Source organism: Nothobranchius furzeri, chromosome 12 (genome assembly GCF_043380555.1).
Source record: "Nothobranchius furzeri strain GRZ-AD chromosome 12, NfurGRZ-RIMD1, whole genome shotgun sequence".
NCBI classification, from domain to species: Eukaryota; Metazoa; Chordata; class Actinopteri; order Cyprinodontiformes; family Nothobranchiidae; genus Nothobranchius; species Nothobranchius furzeri.
Genome location: NC_091752.1, coordinates 44,899,988 through 44,917,986, shown reverse-complemented (window position 1 = coordinate 44,917,986; position 17,999 = coordinate 44,899,988). Strand labels below are relative to the sequence as shown.

At 43.1% G+C, this 17,999-nt stretch overlaps 1 protein-coding gene across 7 annotated transcripts in view; it reads right to left on the bottom strand.

The window, feature by feature from the left end:
- LOC107396544 (ubiquitin carboxyl-terminal hydrolase 54) overlaps positions 1-17,999 on the bottom strand; it is a 143,777-nt gene that overhangs the window by 70,922 nt on the left and 54,856 nt on the right. For all 7 annotated transcript variants that reach the window (XM_070542630.1, XM_070542629.1, XM_070542628.1 and 4 more), the window contains one exon: positions 5,558-6,196. In XM_070542630.1, the coding sequence (XP_070398731.1) occupies positions 5,558-5,710 (153 nt within the window). In that variant the 5' untranslated portion in view covers positions 5,711-6,196. The remainder of the gene's footprint in view (positions 1-5,557; positions 6,197-17,999) is intronic.

Sequence of the window (17,999 nt, the reverse complement as noted above, 5' to 3'; positions counted from 1 at the left end):
GTGGGCTACCCTGCACCCCGGAGCCCTTCTTAGCTTCTTGGGCTAGCTACGTTAGCTAGTGGCTACATTGGTTTCATTAGTTTCAACCCTGTTCCAAACGTAACAGCCCCACCCTCAGCTCCACCTCTTTTCCCATTTTTGGATTGTCCTGGAGTGACTTGGTAAAAAAAAAAAATCAGTGGTGGGAACTTCCCATTGTTGGCTTCAACTTCCCCCACAGCGGAGCAATTTGTGGGCAATGTCCATATTTTTATATGTTGAGGGTGCTGACTGGCACTCAGTTCATATTGTATGGAGCTCATTAGGACAGCAGGCAGGCTTAGCAAAAAAAAAAAAAAAAGACATATTTCCTTCATTATATCACAGTACCCAACTCAACTCAAAAGGTATGCCACCAAGGCACTTAACAGAAACAATAAAACCATAAAACAAACATATAAACATACCTGCAAACTCGGAGGGTGTGAAAAATGTGACTTTTCTGCCTCACTAGATGCTGAAGTGAATATCTAACTGGTTTGCTATTTTCAGCCTCACGGGGGATAAAAACTCACCGTGTGCGTACTACGTGAGCTAAAATATTGTAGTGGCCAATCAAAATGCATTCTCTGCTCACATCCAAGATGTATTCAGATGCAGCCCCCTGTCTCCATGTCAGAAAAATAAACAAAGTGGCACCTTGCGAATCAATGGGTCCATTGTTTCCACTACCCTCTCGAAGGATTCAGGCAGCGTTACTGTCAGAAGGACTCTGAGTCTTCAAGACGCATCTCTTAGAGTTGGAAAACAGCCAGTAAACAGGCCTCTTATGCGCAACAGAGATTTGATTTTACGACAATGAGGTTATGCAGCAAGCCTTGAGAGGGCGACAGAGCCAACATGAGTTCACTATAAAAACCTGGATTACCTTCTGTTTCGTTCCATTGCTCTCAGATTTGGACCAGGACCAACACAGAAATCAGGTACTAGTCCAGCCACACACTTTGGTTCAGAACAAGACTCAGATATGACTTTAGGATTGACCATGACAGGAGCGTTTTTCTGTGTACCTGTGTATCCGTTTGGTGACCTCAGACCCCTCATCAGGTGTAAAGCAGTTGATCCAGGAACTGCTGTGTATCTGAGTCAATATAAACAGCCTAAGGAGTGTTTATGGGCTCGTGTCCCACCCAGGTTAATGAGTCAGCCTTAGTAATTACAGCTCTCAGCTCATAATGTCGCTGACTGCAGGTGGAGGATTGTCTGCCTCCACCTCCCCATTACCACTGAGTCACAAACAGGTGGAATGAGCCAGCTGCAAAGCGGCGCGGAGGCCGGCCTGATCATTACAGGACTGCTCCATTTGTTATGGGGGGTGACGGACGATGAAGTCATGTTTTGATGTAAACTCAGCAGCTTCTGTCTGAGGAGATCTGCTGCTGCAGTGTTCAATCTAACAGTAACACCTAAAAATCTGAAAAGGCTGAAACTCAACAGTAAATTATCACGTTTACTATAGAAATAATAACTTTGAACAAAGCATCAAAGGGTTTTTGATGTTAGTTGTTATTTATCAAATCAAATAATATTTAAACAGCACATGTTTAACCATGCTTTTTGTCTTTACTTTTCATAGACACAGTTTTCTTCAAAAAACCTTCATTGAAATGGGATTATATTCAGTTATTATTTGGGATAAACGTCAATGATCATCAGTCAAAAACAGCTAGGGCTGAAAGGAATCATCAAATGATTTGATTTATCAAATTCCTCAAATGCTCTTGATTTAACCCCTGTATAATCTTTGACGTAGGGCCATTTGATCACGTCATCACGTTTGGACGTGTTGCACTTGCCCGAGCTTCCACTAAGTTTTATCAAACACCGTCATCTCGATCTGAGCTCCAATGAGGTGGGTGTCTTTCTCTCTCTCTCCCTTGGGTCTGTTTTTGAGCTGATGTTGGAGCTAACGTATTTATTTGCTTAAATCAACCAGAAGTAAAAATGTTAACTTTACATATCAAGCAAAGCCTGAGGAAAACACACAATAGCGACAATAAAATATGATCCTATCCAGAAATCCAGCTGCTCAAAATAGAGTTAAGGTTCTCTTCTTTCAGACAATATGTTTCATTTCTGTACCATGAAAACTCACAAAGCCAGCCGCAATCAAACGGAGAACAACACAGCTCTTTTTCGGCAGTCAGCAGCATAATTCTGTCTTACCTTTGCTGATATATGATCACAATCTGTGTTCCGGTAAAAAAAAATCCACTCGAATCGTGTAATCCATTTTCCCAACACCAAAACTAACTAATTCCTGTTTTTGCTGTAATTTGATCTCTACAGGCCAGTTAGAAATCAGCTACGCCATTTTAACCAGAAGAATGACTCTCCCCTTAGGAGCCCCGCGGTGTTCACGATTCAACTAGAAGTCAACAAAATGAAACACCACACATTTCTATTGGCTCAGAGGTTTAAGGTGTGGCGTGAACAACGCAAATCGTCCAGTGGGATCCTGCAATATCCTTGCGCATGACACTTATTTACCATGTGCGCGTGAAGACACGTCCATGTGCGAATGACGCAAAGTGTCTACCTGCAGCGCTGACACTTTCTCCCTTGCATTTATTTACGAAAGGAGCTTTTCAGATAGTTTGCTGTTTTTTTCGACATCTTATTTTTACAATAGCTGGAAAAAAACAAAAAGTTTTCCACCACTATGGAGGTCCTGGATACAGTGGGGCAAAAAAGTATTTAGTCAGCCACCGATTGTGCAAGTTCTCCCACTTAAAATGATGACAGAGGTCAGTAATTTACAACATAGGTACACTTCAACTGTGAGAGACAGAATGTGAAAAAAAAATCCATGAATTCGCATGGCAGGATTTTTAAAGAATTTATTTGTAAATCAGGGTGGAAAATAAGTATTTGGTCACTTCAAACAAGGAAAATCTCTGGCTCTCAAAGACCTGTAACGTAGACCACTGATAATCTCCCTCGATCTGGGGCTCCACGCAAGATCTCATCCCGTGGGGTCAAAATGATCATGAGAACGGTGAGCAAGAATCCCAGAACCACACGGGGGGACCTGGTGAATGACTTGCAGAGAGCTGGGACCACAGTAACAAAGGTCACCATCAGTAACACACTACAACGGCAGGGAATCAAATCCTGCATTGCCAGACGTGTTCCGCTGCTGAAGCCAGTGAATGTCCAGGCCTGTCTGAAGCTTGCCAGAGAGCACATGGATGATTGGGAGAATGTCATGTGGTCAGATGAAACCAAAGTAGAACTTTTTGGTATAAACTCAACTCGTCGTGTTTGGAGGAAGAAGAATACTGAGTTGCATCCCAAGAACACCATGCCTACTGTAAAGCATGGGGGTGGGAACATCATGCTTTGGGGCTGTTTTTCTGCTAAGGTGAAAGGACGACTGATCCGTGTTAAGGAAAGAATGAATGGGGCCATGTATCGTGAGATTCTGAGCCAAAACCTCCTTCCATCAGTGAGAGCTTTGAAGATGAAACGTAGCTGGGTCTTCCAACACGACAATGATCCCAAACACACCGCCCGGGCAACAAAGGAGTGGCTCCGTAAGAAGCATTTGAAAGTCCTGGAGTGGCCTAGCCAGTCTCCAGACCTCAACCCTATAGAAAATCTGTGGAGGGAGTTGAAAGTCCGTGTTGCTCGGCGACAGCCCCAAAACATCACTGCTCTCGAGAAGATCTGCATGGAGGAATGGGCCAAAACACCAGCTACTGTGTGTGCAAACTTGGTAAAGACCTATAGTAATCGTTTGACCTCTGTTATTGCCAACAAAGGTTATGTTACAAAGTATTGAGTTGAATTTTTGTTATTGACCAAATACTTATTTTCCACCCTGATTTACAAATAAATTCTTTAAAAATCCTGCCATGTGAATTCATGGATTTTATTTCACATTCTGTCTCTCACAGTTGAAGTGTACCTATGATGCAAATTACTGACCTCTGTCATCATTTTAAGTGGGAGAACTTGCACAATCGGTGGCTGACTAAATACTTTGGGTCTTTGCACGTCCCACTGTGCAAAGACCTAGTTTGGACATCCTACAGAAGTGCTCTGGACTGACAGTCTCATATACAACATGATCTGCACGCTCATGTGTAACGTCCAGCAATGGTCAGTTTAGGTACAGCCTGACCTTCCACCATCTATTTAACACCTGGTCAGAGAGGAGACACAACATTGCATGTGTTCCCGTTAAACAAGTCTGCCCTCACACAAGCTGGGATTCAGACTCCACAAGTCTAAATCATAACATTAGCTTCCTTTCCTCAAGGTCTCAGCTGCAGATGACAGAAGATCCAGCTCAAATCAGTGCTAATGTCAATAATGAATTTAATAAATCAATATGAACTCCTTCTATGACTTATAATCTAGATAATCATTAAATAAACATTTGCTTACTATTAATGGTGATAATTATAGTATTATGAAATGAAATGCTTCATTAATTGTGCTCATTGAGTGGATGTTGTTGATCCACTAGACTGCAATGTGTTCCCCATGTTTTGACGACAAGGTCCACACACCTGCACATCCACCAAAACCTTTGGTGCACCTGCAAAGCTGATGAAAAACACTTCCTGCAGAACAAAGCTGAACTGTTCACTTCTTAAGAGTTATCTCTGAGACGCAATCTGATTCCATCCTGTGATGCCCGGTGACATCTCTTGAGACTGGAGAAAGTCGTGCTTAAGGTCAGTCTACTGGACCTGGGTGCCTTGAGGTCATCCGACCTCTTCTGACCTCCGGATCCGGACGAGGGTCATCCAAAGGGTGAGAGTAGAACACAGAGAGATTGCGTCTGAATGTGCTTTGATAACAATCAACCTCATAGTTTATTGCAAACCAAATTCATTTTCATCCAGAGACGTCGCTCTCTGAAATTCGGACGTTCTGACCAACACCTCATGTACACATTAGCCTACATCACCTTTAGACCCATCCATTCACGGTAAATGCTTAGTTCACTTGTCGTGTTTTTCTTGTAATAAAATCATTTTTATTACAAACCTGACTCTTTCATGAATCGAAACGAAGTGTGTAAAACTGCTTAATAAAGCAAAGAATCTTAGAATCTTCTGATTAAGCCCTATAATTTTCTGATATTTACAATAAAGATCAAGCAAGGTAATATTGTATATTTATTCAGAATATCAAATAAATAATACACATTTGCCACCACTACACATGCGACGTAGACTGTTTGCAGGGTTGTTGCAATTTTGCGACTTTGATGATTAAAGGGTTAAATCCATCTTCAGATGCACAAATCAATCCTCATGAATATTTATGAGAATGGATTCAGAATCAGAGAATCAACTTTTTCAACACAGCCCTACATACATGTCAGTGTGTGTGTCTGTCCACATGCACGCTCGTGTTGATGTGTGTGTATGTGTGTGTGTGTGTGTGTGTGTGTGTGTGTGTGTGTGTGTGTGTGTGTGTGTGTGTGTGTGTGTGTGTGTGTGTGTGTGTGTGTGTGTGTGTGTGTGTGTGTGTGTGTGTGTGTGTGTTTCTCTCGGACTACCTGTAGGGCGCTGTTCAGGAAGCAGCTGTTCTGACCCGGCTCGTTGCTCAGCCCCTTACTGGGAGCAATGGATGTCATGGTACGAGGCGTCAGGATCCCTTGCATCCCTCCTTCACATCTGCTGGATGCAAAATAGTTTCTTTTCCAGGACATGTTCCTGCTGCTTTTGTGGGAATACCTTAGGAATCAGCTTCCTGTTTCTGGTAGCCACAGATCCATTTCCTCCAGTCGACAGAATGCAAACAAAAATATAATAAAACTCCAACAAGAGAAAACAGAAAGGAGCAGAAATGTTCAAGCAGGAAGTAAAACTCTAAAATGATTTAAGAAAACATTCCAGTATGATTTGTTCCAACAGTAGATCTTCTGAAAGAGGATTTCACTTCTATTCCAGCTGCTCCGTGTTTTGGGATCCTTCAGTTTGACAATCCAGTAAATGGAAGATTTCACGTTTAGTTTTCAGTTAAAACTAAAACATTCTCTATCCCAAAAATTCAAGAATTCCCCCAAAAAGCTCCTCAGTGTGATCCGAGAATCATCTTGTCACACTTCGACATCTGCAGCTTGGACTTCTTTCTCGTCATCATCATCACGTCCATGGGTCAGAGGTCAGCGGGTGCGGGCCGACTCAGCACAGATCTGCAGGAGATGAACAGAGAGCTCTGAGGAATTTTTATTTAGCTGCATCTTCCCCACCAGCTTTAACATGACAAAAGCTTGTTTCTACCAGATTACATCTTTGTCCTACACTTAGTCCAACACAGAACCAAAATGGACAGGAACTCCAGTCTACCTGCTTACTAACGTTACTATGGTCTCTTCACAGACAGAAAAAGTATGGATTCCATGACCTGAGCCTCCAGAGCCGTTTCCCAACAAAACCTAAAGCTCATCCCGATGGAGCCCTCAGCTCCTAACAGGGTTAGATGGAGTAGATAAATCTCAGTGAGTTCCCCCTGAATCAGTAGATTAACCTAACAGGGTTAGAGTTCTGTAACTAGTTAAAGTGATTCTGGATAGCACGTTGTGTAGGCGTACCCTATGTTTTCCTTTGAACTTTGGCTGCTTGTTCATTCTGTCAGTTTTTGTCTTCTGTTAAACTTTGTCTTTTGTCTTAAACATGTCTCAAACAGGACACGTCTTCATGTTTTCTGCTACCAGGGCTGGACTGAAAAATGAGCAAAACCTGCAGATTCTGAATGTAAGGCATCTCACAGCAGAATAAATCTGTGATGACAGGATGGAAGACTGTTCGGCTAACCCAACATTACACATGAAATAGCTGGCTGTGTAATAGCTGCACGTCTGGATCTGAAACATCCTCTAAGACTTAAAGCAGAAATAATTAAAGGTTTCTACCTCCTCCTTATCCATCTGAACTGCTGACTCCCTATGTACCTACTCGCATGTTGAGGTCAGCTGACCGTCTACTGCTTTGCATTCCCCGGATGGCCTACAAATCACGAGGTGAACGTGCGTTTGTCTTGCTGCCCCATGCTCTGGAACTCATAGCCCATTACAGTTAGGCTGGCATCCTCTGTCTGTTTTAAAATCTCGTTTAAAAACCTACTTTTATGACTTGGCTTATAGACAGTGATTCATGTTATCATATTATGATTTTATAGTTTTTATTGTTTTCTTTTATCTTCTTATTGTTTTTACTTTTGTTTTAATTGATCCTGCCTGTTCAGTACTTTGGTCAGCTCTCACACTGTCTTAAATTGAGCTATAGAAATAAAGTTGGTATGGTATGGTATGTTTGCCAGAAGCTGATGTGACTCAACCTCCATCTCTTCATCACTGCCAAACAACAATAGAGGGTTTGTTCAAAACTCGTCTGTCTGCTGAAGGCCGCTAAGGTTGGTGCTCTCTTCACAATCACAGACGGGATGCAGTATCAGTTTTAACGGAGAAGGAAGTGACGCCACCATCAGCGTCAGCCTGAGGAAGTTTGCAGCCACAAACGAAACGTAGCGGGGAAACAGGTAACAAAACTGTTCTGTGTTTTAAAAAAAGAACTACAGCATGGAATTGCAGTATCAGTATTTTATTAGACCAGTGGTTCCCAAACTTATTTAGCCGCGCACCCCCTTCTATGTCCCGACCATGTCGACGCCCCCCCCCCCCCCACACACACACACACACACATCAGGGCATGGCTATATATATATGTATATATATATATATATATATATATATATATATATATATATATATATATATATATATATATATATATATCAGATGTCAAGCTAAACAGACAGGGTTAAAAAAATTCCCCATCACTTTCATTTTTTAAATAGTAATTAATAAACATTCGATACCATTACAATTTTCTTTGATTTCATTTTAAATAAATATTTAGAGTGCCCAGGTAGCACATAAACAATGCAATTTAACGGTTTTCTTAAAGTAGGAACGTTTAACCTGTGCGGCCAGAGCGCTCTCCTTCCGTCTGCTCTGCGTAAACCTGAGCTGATCACCTTGTGCGTAATAAAATGTCAATAGGGGAAAATATATAGCCATGATGTTCACTTTTACCTCAGACCGACTTATTGCTGTTTTATGGTGTGGCTGAATCTGTGATCCGCTGTCACGCGGACTGGAATAACAAATGCTGCAGTAACAGGAGTTGTGGTCAGGATAGCCAAGCGGGGTGCAGCAGTGGCAGTTGCCGAGGCAAAATCTCGGGCGTGGGAGGAGTTTGGTGAGGCCATGGAGAAAGACTATCGATCGGCTCCAAAGAGGTTCTGGCAAACTGTCCGGCGCCTCAGGAGAGGAAGGCAGCAACTCGCTCACACTGTTTACAGTGGGGATGGGGAGCTGCTGACGTCAACTGAGGCTATAGTCGGACGGTGGAAGGAATACTTTGAGGAGCTCCTCAATCCCACCAATGCGCATTCCGAGGAGGAACCAGAGCTGGGATGCCTGGGGATGGACTGTCCGATCTCGGGGGCAGAAGTTGCTGAGGTAGTCAAACAACTACACAGCGGCGGAGCCCCGGGGGCGGATGAGGTTCGTCCTGGGTATCTCAAGGCTATGGATGTTGTAGGGCTGTCATGGTTTACACGTCTCTACAACATTGCGTGGTCATCGGGGGCAGTTCCTAGGGAGTGGCAGACCGGGGTGGTGGTCCCCATCTTTAAGAAGGGTGACCTGAGGGTGTGTTCCAACTATAGGGGGATCACACTCCTCAGCCTCCCTGGAAAGGTCTACGCCAAGGTACTGGAGAGGAGGGTCCGATCGATAGTTGAATCTCAGATAGAGGAGGAGCAATGTGGTTTTCGTCCTGGCCGTGGAACTGTGGACCAGCTCTATACCCTTGCAAGGGTGATGGAGGGGGCATGGGAGTTTACCCAACCAATCCACATGTGCTTTGTGGATTTGGAGAAGGCTTATGACCGTGTCCCCAGGGGCACCCTGTGGGGGACGCTCCAGGAGTATGGGGTGGGTGGCTTTCTGTTAAGGGCCATTCAGTCCCTTTACCAGAGGAGCGTGAGTTTGGTCCGCATAGCCGGTAGTAAGTCGGACCTGTTCCCAGTGAGGGTTGGACTCCGCCAGGGCTGCCCTTTGTCACCGGTTCTGTTCATCACTTTTATGGACAGAATTTCTAGACGCAGCCGTGGTGTGGAGTGTGTCGAGTTTGGTGGCAGGAGAATCTCGTCTCTGCTTTTTGCGGATGATGTGGTCCTCCTAGCTTCATACAGCTCTGACCTTCAGCTCTTGCTGGATAGGTTCGCGGCCGAATGTGAAGCGGCTGGGATGAGGATCAGCACCTCCAAATCTGAGACCATGGTTCTCGACCGGAAAAGGGTGGCTTGCCACCTCCGGGTCGGGGGAGAGGTCCTACCTCAAGTGGAGGAGTTTAAGTATCTCGGGGTCTTGTTCACGAGTGAGGGTAGGAGGGATCGGGAGATCGACAGGCGGATTGGTTCGGCGTCTGCAGTGATGCGGACGCTGAGCCGATCTGTCGTGGGGAAGAGGGAGCTGAGCCAGAAAGCCAGGCTCTCGATTTACCGGTCGATCTACGTCCCAATCCTCACCTATGGTCATGAGCTTTGGGTAATGACCGAAAGAACGAGATCGCGGATACAAGCGGCCGAAATGAGTTTCCTCCGTAGGGTGGCCGGGCTCAGCCTTAGAGATAGGGTGAGGAGCTCGGACATTAGGGAGGGACTCGGAGTAGAACCGCTGCTCCTCCGGATCGAAAGGAGCCAGTTGAGGTGGTTTGGGCATCTGGTCAGGATGCCTCCTGGACGCCTCCCCGGGGAGGTGTTTCGGGCATGTCCTGCCGGCAGAAGGCCCCCGGGTCGACCCAGGACACGTTGGAGAGGTTACATCTCCAATCTGGTCCGGGAACGCCTTGGGGTCCTGCCGGAGGAGCTGGTGGACAAGGCCGGGGAGAGGACGGCCTGGAGCTCCCTAATTGGGATGCTGCCCCCGCGACCCGGACCCGGATAAGCGGAGGAAGACGAAGACGAAGAAGACGAAGTGGTCAGGTTCATGAGGAGTCACTGACTGGAGTGGACCCGACTCATCCCAGAAGCTAATATCTTAATTTGACCTTGAATGAAAAATAACCTCTTAAACGTTTTTATCACGGTGGAGGCAGCGTTCGTTTCTGCCTTCAGTCTGACGGCGCGCCGGAGTTAAAGCAGCGTGCGCGCTTATTGAATCTGTGTGTGTGTGTGTGCGCACGCGCCACAGCCGCTCAAGTCACCGCGTCTCGTTATTGGCGCTATTAAAACCAATGTTGTAAAATGACTTCTGCCCAGCCCAGATGTGCTCACAAGTGCACCCGTGAGCCGTGGTTCAGCCGGAATGCGTCTGACCTCTGACAGACGCACTCTGAACTTCAGATCTTCAGCGTGCTGTCAATAGCCTGAATGGGAATCATTTCTTGTTATTTTGTTACATCCACAATGTTCTGTGTGTGAGGTTTACAACATCAGAACACCTGCACCGGTGTTAATTACAATCTGCCAGAATGACCCACCACCTTCAGATTCCTCCAACACCATTAAAAATGATCAAATACGGAACATAACGGCGTGCGCAGGCCAGAGCGCTGAAGCTCGGCGCATTGTTATTATGAAGCTAGGGCACATGCGGAGGAAACGCGCACGCGCGACGGAACATATTGGCGTGCGCAGGCCAGGGTGCTGAAGCTCGGCGCATTGTTATTATGAAGCTAGGGCACGTGTGGAGGACACGCGCGCGCACAAAAATATACTTGTTTTCAATTACATTTATTGGGCCCACTTACTTTTTCTTTGGCCCACCCACAAATGAGTTTCTACACTAATGGTGACATATGACAGACTTCTCTGAGCTCCGCAGCCATTACACTTTTCACCTCGCGCACCCCCTAGCGGCAGCTCGCGCACACCACACTTTGGGAATACCTGTATTAGACTAAACACTTGGCGTCTGCATCAAACAGCACAAAGATGCATCTGTTAGATTTCATGAAGCCCGTCAAAAGACTTAGTTTGGATTAAGGAACCTTGTTTACTACAACAGCAATCAGCTGATAGCGAGTCCGCCTCCAGCCGCCTGCAGACGGGACCATAACAGCTATGTGATGTTTACATTACCAGGACGACCTTCTCACATGAACACCAGCTGCTGAGCAGAGATTAAAAACACCTGAAACAGGTCAATGTACTGATGGTGTAGAGTAAATACATCCAAAAGACCATAAGCTTAAGGTAAAGCAGCTGAGTGGGGTCTGATGGTTAGCCAGTGAGAGGTAAAGTGGAGGTCAGAGCAGGTGAGCAGGGATTAGCCTGATCAGACTCTGTTTGTACCGGATTAAACCGTCTGTGCAGCTCTGCTCTCAGATGGACTTCCTGTGAAAAACACTGTTTTACACTAAAGGAGTTATTAGAGATCAGCTGACTGTTTAAAACCCTGGGAAGGTTGAGCTGCTGATGGGAAAACATCAAACTATGGCTTTCACTTCAGCTGTAATCCAGACACACTGTTTAAAGTTATTGGCCAGACTCTTGCAAGAAAACTGTAGAAATTCAGTGTAACTACACTTTACCAGATGAACTAAATTCTCTCTAAACAGTGAAGAACTGTGTCGCATGTTTCCCAAAGACGTCGTGCAGGCTAGCTGCTGCCGCTAGTATGTCTGCAGCTAGAAAGAGAAAAGAAAACGATCTTTTCTACAGCGCCTCTAGAAATCACGAGGTGCTTCACAAAAACAAAATGTTTAAAATATAAAAAAGCTTAAAAATGCTTACAAAACTGTTTAAAATGAGAAATTTGTGATTAAAAATGTGAAGAAAGGGAGAGAAAATTAAGTAAGTAAATTTTATTTATATAGCACTAATCACAGACATTGAATCACAATGTGCTTCACATAGATCAAAACAAAATAAAACAAAGTCATAAAATCATAATGATCTCAGAGCAGAATCAGATTAACATCAGAAAAAATAAAGTCATAAAATTATAAAATTTCATAAACAGATGAAAGATTAAAAATTTGAGTTAAAAATAAGAAAATAAAAGGTTTAGGTAAACGCAGCTCTTTGGCTGTTTTTTTAAAGTGTCTAGACTATCAATGCTACGTAAGGATAAAAGAAAATCATTCCAGAGTCGAAGTGCAACAGTCTGGAAAAAGCGATCACCTGGACTTTTATATCTGGTCTTTGGAACTTCTAGAAGGTTCTGGTGTGTGGACCTGAGGGCCCGGGTTAGCATAAGGCTTTAACAGTTCAGTAATATAGGGAGGAGCTAGATCATGTAGAGCCCTGAAAGTTATAGTCAGGATTCTAAAATGAACTCTAAAGTTAATGGGTAACCAGTGGAGAGACATTAGAATAGGAGTGATGTGTGCTCTTCTGTTTGTTACAGTTAGGAGCCTCGCTGCAGAGTTCTGGACCAACTGAAAGGGGTCAAGGGCTTTTTTGTTAAAACATGTGAAAAGTGTGTTACAGTAATCTAGACGGGAGGAGATAAAGGCATGGATAACCATTTCAAGTTAATGTTTTGACACCAACCTTCGCAGTTTGGAGATATTTCTTAAAGGAGACATAACATGCTTTTAAGTTATTCCTTTTTACATCTAAATCCTTCAGTTGGGGGTCTAAAAACAGTGGAACTGCAGTTCTTTGGTCTGATTTCCTCATTATTGTTGCTCTACAGACCCTCATCTACCCCTGTTCTGAGGAGAGTCTTGAGAACGAGCCGTTTTGGGGTACTGTCTCTTTAAACTGGAGGAGGAGCTGTAAACTCCGCCCCCCTCCATAGTGCAGTCCTGTACTCTCCTCCCCCAGTCGGACTTTGTAGTTCTATAGAGAAATCATTATTTAGCATAGCAGATTTAGCATAGCATATTAGCATTTTTAAAACACGTGGGGAGAGTAGTTCATCAAGCTGTTTCATGGCTGCTAACTCTCTCATGCATTTGTCTGTAGTCACTCACACACACCCGTCACGGCCGACGGAGGGACAAGCGAGCAGGCACACGCGCGCGCGCGCACACACACACACACACACACAAGGAATGCTGCTTGCTTATTTCTGTAAAAAATGTTTAAAAAAATGATACAGCTCATTAAAACACCATTCAAAGAATATATTTTATTAAGATCTCTATCTATATACATACATATAATTATAAATAATTTTATAAGTAGTCTTATTTTATATTGGGTGTCTTAATGGCTGAAAATTGATAAAAAGCAGTTACATTTTAATTTAAAGATTTGAGATTCTAGTCAAAAATAAAGAACATTCCTCCAAGTGTTCTTTATTGTCATCATTATAATTCTAATGCTTACAACTTTGTTTTTATTGTCTGCAATGCGTAGCCTATATCTTTATTAAATGTGTTTAGCTGTAAAGTGGTAATTCTCTCTAATGTGTACAGAGAGGTGGACATCAGTGCTGCAGTGAAATTCCCAAGATCAGTCTGCTTTGCTAACAAATATAGTTAAATCTTACCTGCATTCTAAATAAATACCGTTAGGTGAAAACATCAGTAGGCATTGAGTTATTGATACAATCCCTAACAGCCAGAATGGAAGAAGAGCATGCTGGGTCATCCTGGACCTGAGCCTGTTCTGTGTATTTACCTACAGGATGCAATAAATGTCTACAAGGCTGAGTTTGGACCATTACATCTAAAAGAAAGCATACAATCAGTGATTTTTTTTTATTGTTTACATTAATATACAAATTTTCTAAGTATTAACCTCACAGCAAATAAGTAGAACAATATAATAAACAGGCTTTAGTAGTTAAAACAGGCGTTGTGCACACAGGTGCTTTGTGTCTCGGTGCTGGTGGTGTCTAGGTCTCAGAGTTCCTGTCCTCCTGCCGTCTTCTGTTGTCCTCAGGATACGGATTGATGTTTCCTGATGATGAGGGAGGGGCAGTATGTGGGCTTCAAACTGGTCCTGGACAACAGTGGGAGACCTCCGTTGTCTGAATACTGAGACCAGAGAGTTGGTGAGATGCAGATCTTCTCTACCTCATCTAGAAACGGAGTTGGTTCAGGGAAAACTTTTCCAAAGACCAGTTCCATAATGTCATCGCCATATTCTGCAATGATAGACAATAACTTTAATGACATATTTTGTTTACAAGCAGCTTTAGGAAAGTTGTTTCTTTAGCTTTCATGTTTATAGTCACGTTTGTGTTTGTTCACAAGTTCACTTTGCTGCAGTGACTTCATATTTTCCTACAAATGTAATAAAATAGTGACACTAAAATTATACAAATGATTCCTTATGAAAGGAAGCTCATTAGAGAGCAGTGCAGACAGACTTACTACATGCTGCAGCTGTTTTTGTAGGCCAGCTGCTGCTGAATTTGGGGAAAGTTATTCTGCACACATCCAGATCAGATGGTCGATTACAGAAAATAATGTAATTCAATAATTTCTAAACAGACTAAACAAGTAAAACATCAAATAAATCACTCTGCTGTCATCAGACGGAGTGATTCAGGGGGTGAGGTGTTCTTAATGATGAGGGTGGCTGAGGTGTGTCATCACTCACTTTGGTCTGGTCCAGACCGTCTCTTTACTGGTGGGTCTCCTTCCTCAGTAGGTGACGTGAAACGCCAACATCTGAACGTTCTGTGTTCCTTAGAGGAGAAGAAAAGTAACATTAGCAAGCTGGCTAAATTATTTTTTACTAGCATCTCAAGGACTTGGAGAAGCAGATCTTCACTTACCTAAACATCAGACCAGTTTGTCCCAGCTGAGCTCATCAGGGCGTTAGTCTGACAGCCTGTCAGTGAAACACGGCTCCAGTCTTCTGGATGTTGACTCTAAAAAGCAAAGGAACATTTTTACTTTGTTTTAATTATTTTACAGCCAATTTTATCAGCTTTCCGACGCTCACGCTCATACAGACGGTGAGCTTTGCTGCGTCTGACTGATGCAGAGTTCGTTTTTATATCTGCAGTGAGACAAAAAACTAACCTCACTTCACTTAGAGATCGTTCTTTAAAACTCTATTAAATCCACTGTGTTGACGCACTTTAATGACTTTGTCACGCTGCATTTTAGCTGATATGGGACTTTATTTACTGGATGCTAAGATTACATCACACTCATGTAGAATAACACACAGGCTCTCTGCTGTTACAATCAGTGGGAGGTTATCATCTGGTGTAAAAGAAGGCGTTGATCAGAAATCACGTTTTATTCCACGAAAATCAGCCAAATCCACATTAATCTGGGTGCTAACTTTACTAGCATACTGTGCTAGCGATAGCAAGCCGGATGCTAACGCTTTAGTGCTGCTAATGCCCGTAAATCTAAAGTAAAGTTTGTCGACATTTTAGAGTTATATGAAGCTTACCGCTCTGCTGCTGTGTCCCGGTGCTGCCAAATTCAGATGGAAATAACTCCTTTTAGATAGATGAAGCCCTCAGTACTTAGCCACTAGCCTGGAGACAGAACGAACGAACCACGCTCGCGCGCGCACGCACACACACACAAACACAAACAAACGCAAACACACTACTTTTTCTTCTGTGTTTTTTTAGCAGTAGTGTCATCAGCTCCTGGGTTTAAATACTGCCACACCACCCTTCCTTAAAACGAGGAACAGTTTTGAGCTGTGTGTGGCTAAAATAACCAGACATTCTGCATTTTTCCAATAGGACTACAAAAAATCTTAGCGAGAAGAAAAAATGGCGGATTGGCTCTGTGTTTAGCCGAGGGCCATTACCATATTTGGTAGTTATCCTCACTAAATTAATTACTGATGTAATAGATAATGTAAAAACTGAACGGGTGGACAAATATGCCCAAAACTTAATTATTAAATATCTAAATAGCAACTCCAGTGAATAATATAAGCCTTTTTGCTCACTTAGACACTTAAAATGTGAAACACACCGTGTTAATGGATAAAAAAGTGGGTTTTTCATGTTATGTCTCCTTTAAATGATAAAAACAGTTTCGGACCAACGTTTCTGAGTGACCTTCAAGATACTTTGGTCAAATATTACACCCAAATTCCTTAAGTTTGTCTTGACGGCAGAGGATAAATGACCAAGTTTTAGACTAATCAGGGGAACCATGCTCTCAGGGGCAATGATCAGACATTCAGTCTTTTCAGAGTTTAACTGAAGGAAGTTATTTTCTAGCCAGCTGGTGATAGCTGATAGACACTCTAGTAATTCAGTTTATAGAGCTCAGAATCCTTAAAGGAGCAGTACAGCTGAATATCATCTGCATATAGGTGATAAGAGACATTATGAAAATAATCAAGTATCTGTCCAAGAGGGTGTATGTACAGCAGAAACAACAGTGGACCCCAAAACAGAGCCTTGGGGTACCCCACAGAACAGATCAGTAGAATCTGACATGATTTGGTTTTTACAGACACTGTTAGAAAGGTATGATCTAAATCAATCTAGAACAGTTCCAGAGATCCCTGCAGAGTCACGAAGTCTGTTAATTAAGGTGCTGTGATCAACAGTGTCAAAAGCTAAATACGAAAATGTCAAATACAAATGAGGGAAATCAGTGGATGCTGGGAAAGGCGGATTAGGTAGAAAGAGCAGAATGAGGAGAGGGTGGTGATGAAGGTCACCAAAGCCAGCCTGAACAGGTGAGTTTCAGCTGCTTTTTAAAGGAGACCACTAAGTCCACTGATCTCTGGCTCAGGGAAGAGAGGTCCAGAATCTGGGGGTAAAGTTGTTACAACTTACAAGTTTAAGTTGTTCAAACATTTAGATTTTCTTAGTCTTTAGTCTTGTTTTACTGAGATTAGTGACTGTTAGAATTTGTTCTGAATGTACAAAAGACACCAAAGAGTTATCTCCTTATTTGTTTATGGACTCCCAGAGGGAACAAACTGAAGAGAAGAAGGTATAAAGTGAGATTGCAGGTTTCCTTCTATTCTCCATCTGGTGGTACAAAGACCAAAAGCTGAAGCAGTTGTGTTTAGGGTTGGGCATCAAGCATCGATTGGAACCTGTTCCAACTGTTCATTTTTCCTGGAATCGTTTAAAGTTTTTTATTTTGATTCCTAGAATGCCGACCGGAAGATGAATCTGCGGCTGATCTCCGTGAAAAATAAACGTGATCTGCAAATTGTAATCAACGCTTTTCAGACCTGATTACATCAGCTGTCTGTGTGCAGCATGAGTCAACCCCCCCCCTCCCCGGCAGCATCCAAATATAAACAAACGCGTCTGCCGATCTTTTACTCGTTAATGTAAACTTCTGGACGGTGTGAGGTGAGTTTGTCTCACTGCAGAACGTCAGCAGTAAGCTACATCTAAGTTTCACTTTCTGTTCTGACTGAATGCTGCTGCAGCATGGAGGTGTAGTTCTCAGTCATCCTGGACATGATCATCCTGAGAGCTTTAGCTGAAAACAGCTGGATGCTTCTGGATATGTGGGAGACATTGAGCCTCTCATCCCAGAGGCTTCTTCCAGACTTTGGTTGTGGTCAGAAACAAACACACTGATTGTGCTGCAAGTCTGATTCTTTTAATCTCCAAAACATGTTTTTGTCTAAATGAAGGTGATGTTGTTGTTCATAGAATTAAAATTCATGTTGAAGTTAAGATTATTTCATCAAGTAGGACCTGTGGTTAGTTAGCTCATTTAAAACATGTCATGTCTTCAAAGAATCGGAATCGGGAATCTATAGGAACCGGAATTGAAACAAGGAATTGGAATCAGAATTGTTCAAAATCAAACAACGCCCAACCCTAGTTGTGTTGTTGGGCTTTTGTCATTTACATATTAGTTATTTTTTTTTATATATTTTTGGTCAAAAATAGTAAGAAAATTCAAGCTGATATAGTGGGTCACAGTTGCTAGGTGACAGGATGTACACTGGTGTAAGGGTGGGAATAAATCTGAAGGCTAGACCGTCCAGTTTCACATCCGCTCCTTTGAGGAAGGACCCTTGTGGAACGGGTAGAACGGGTCCTTACAAGGATGATGCCTCTG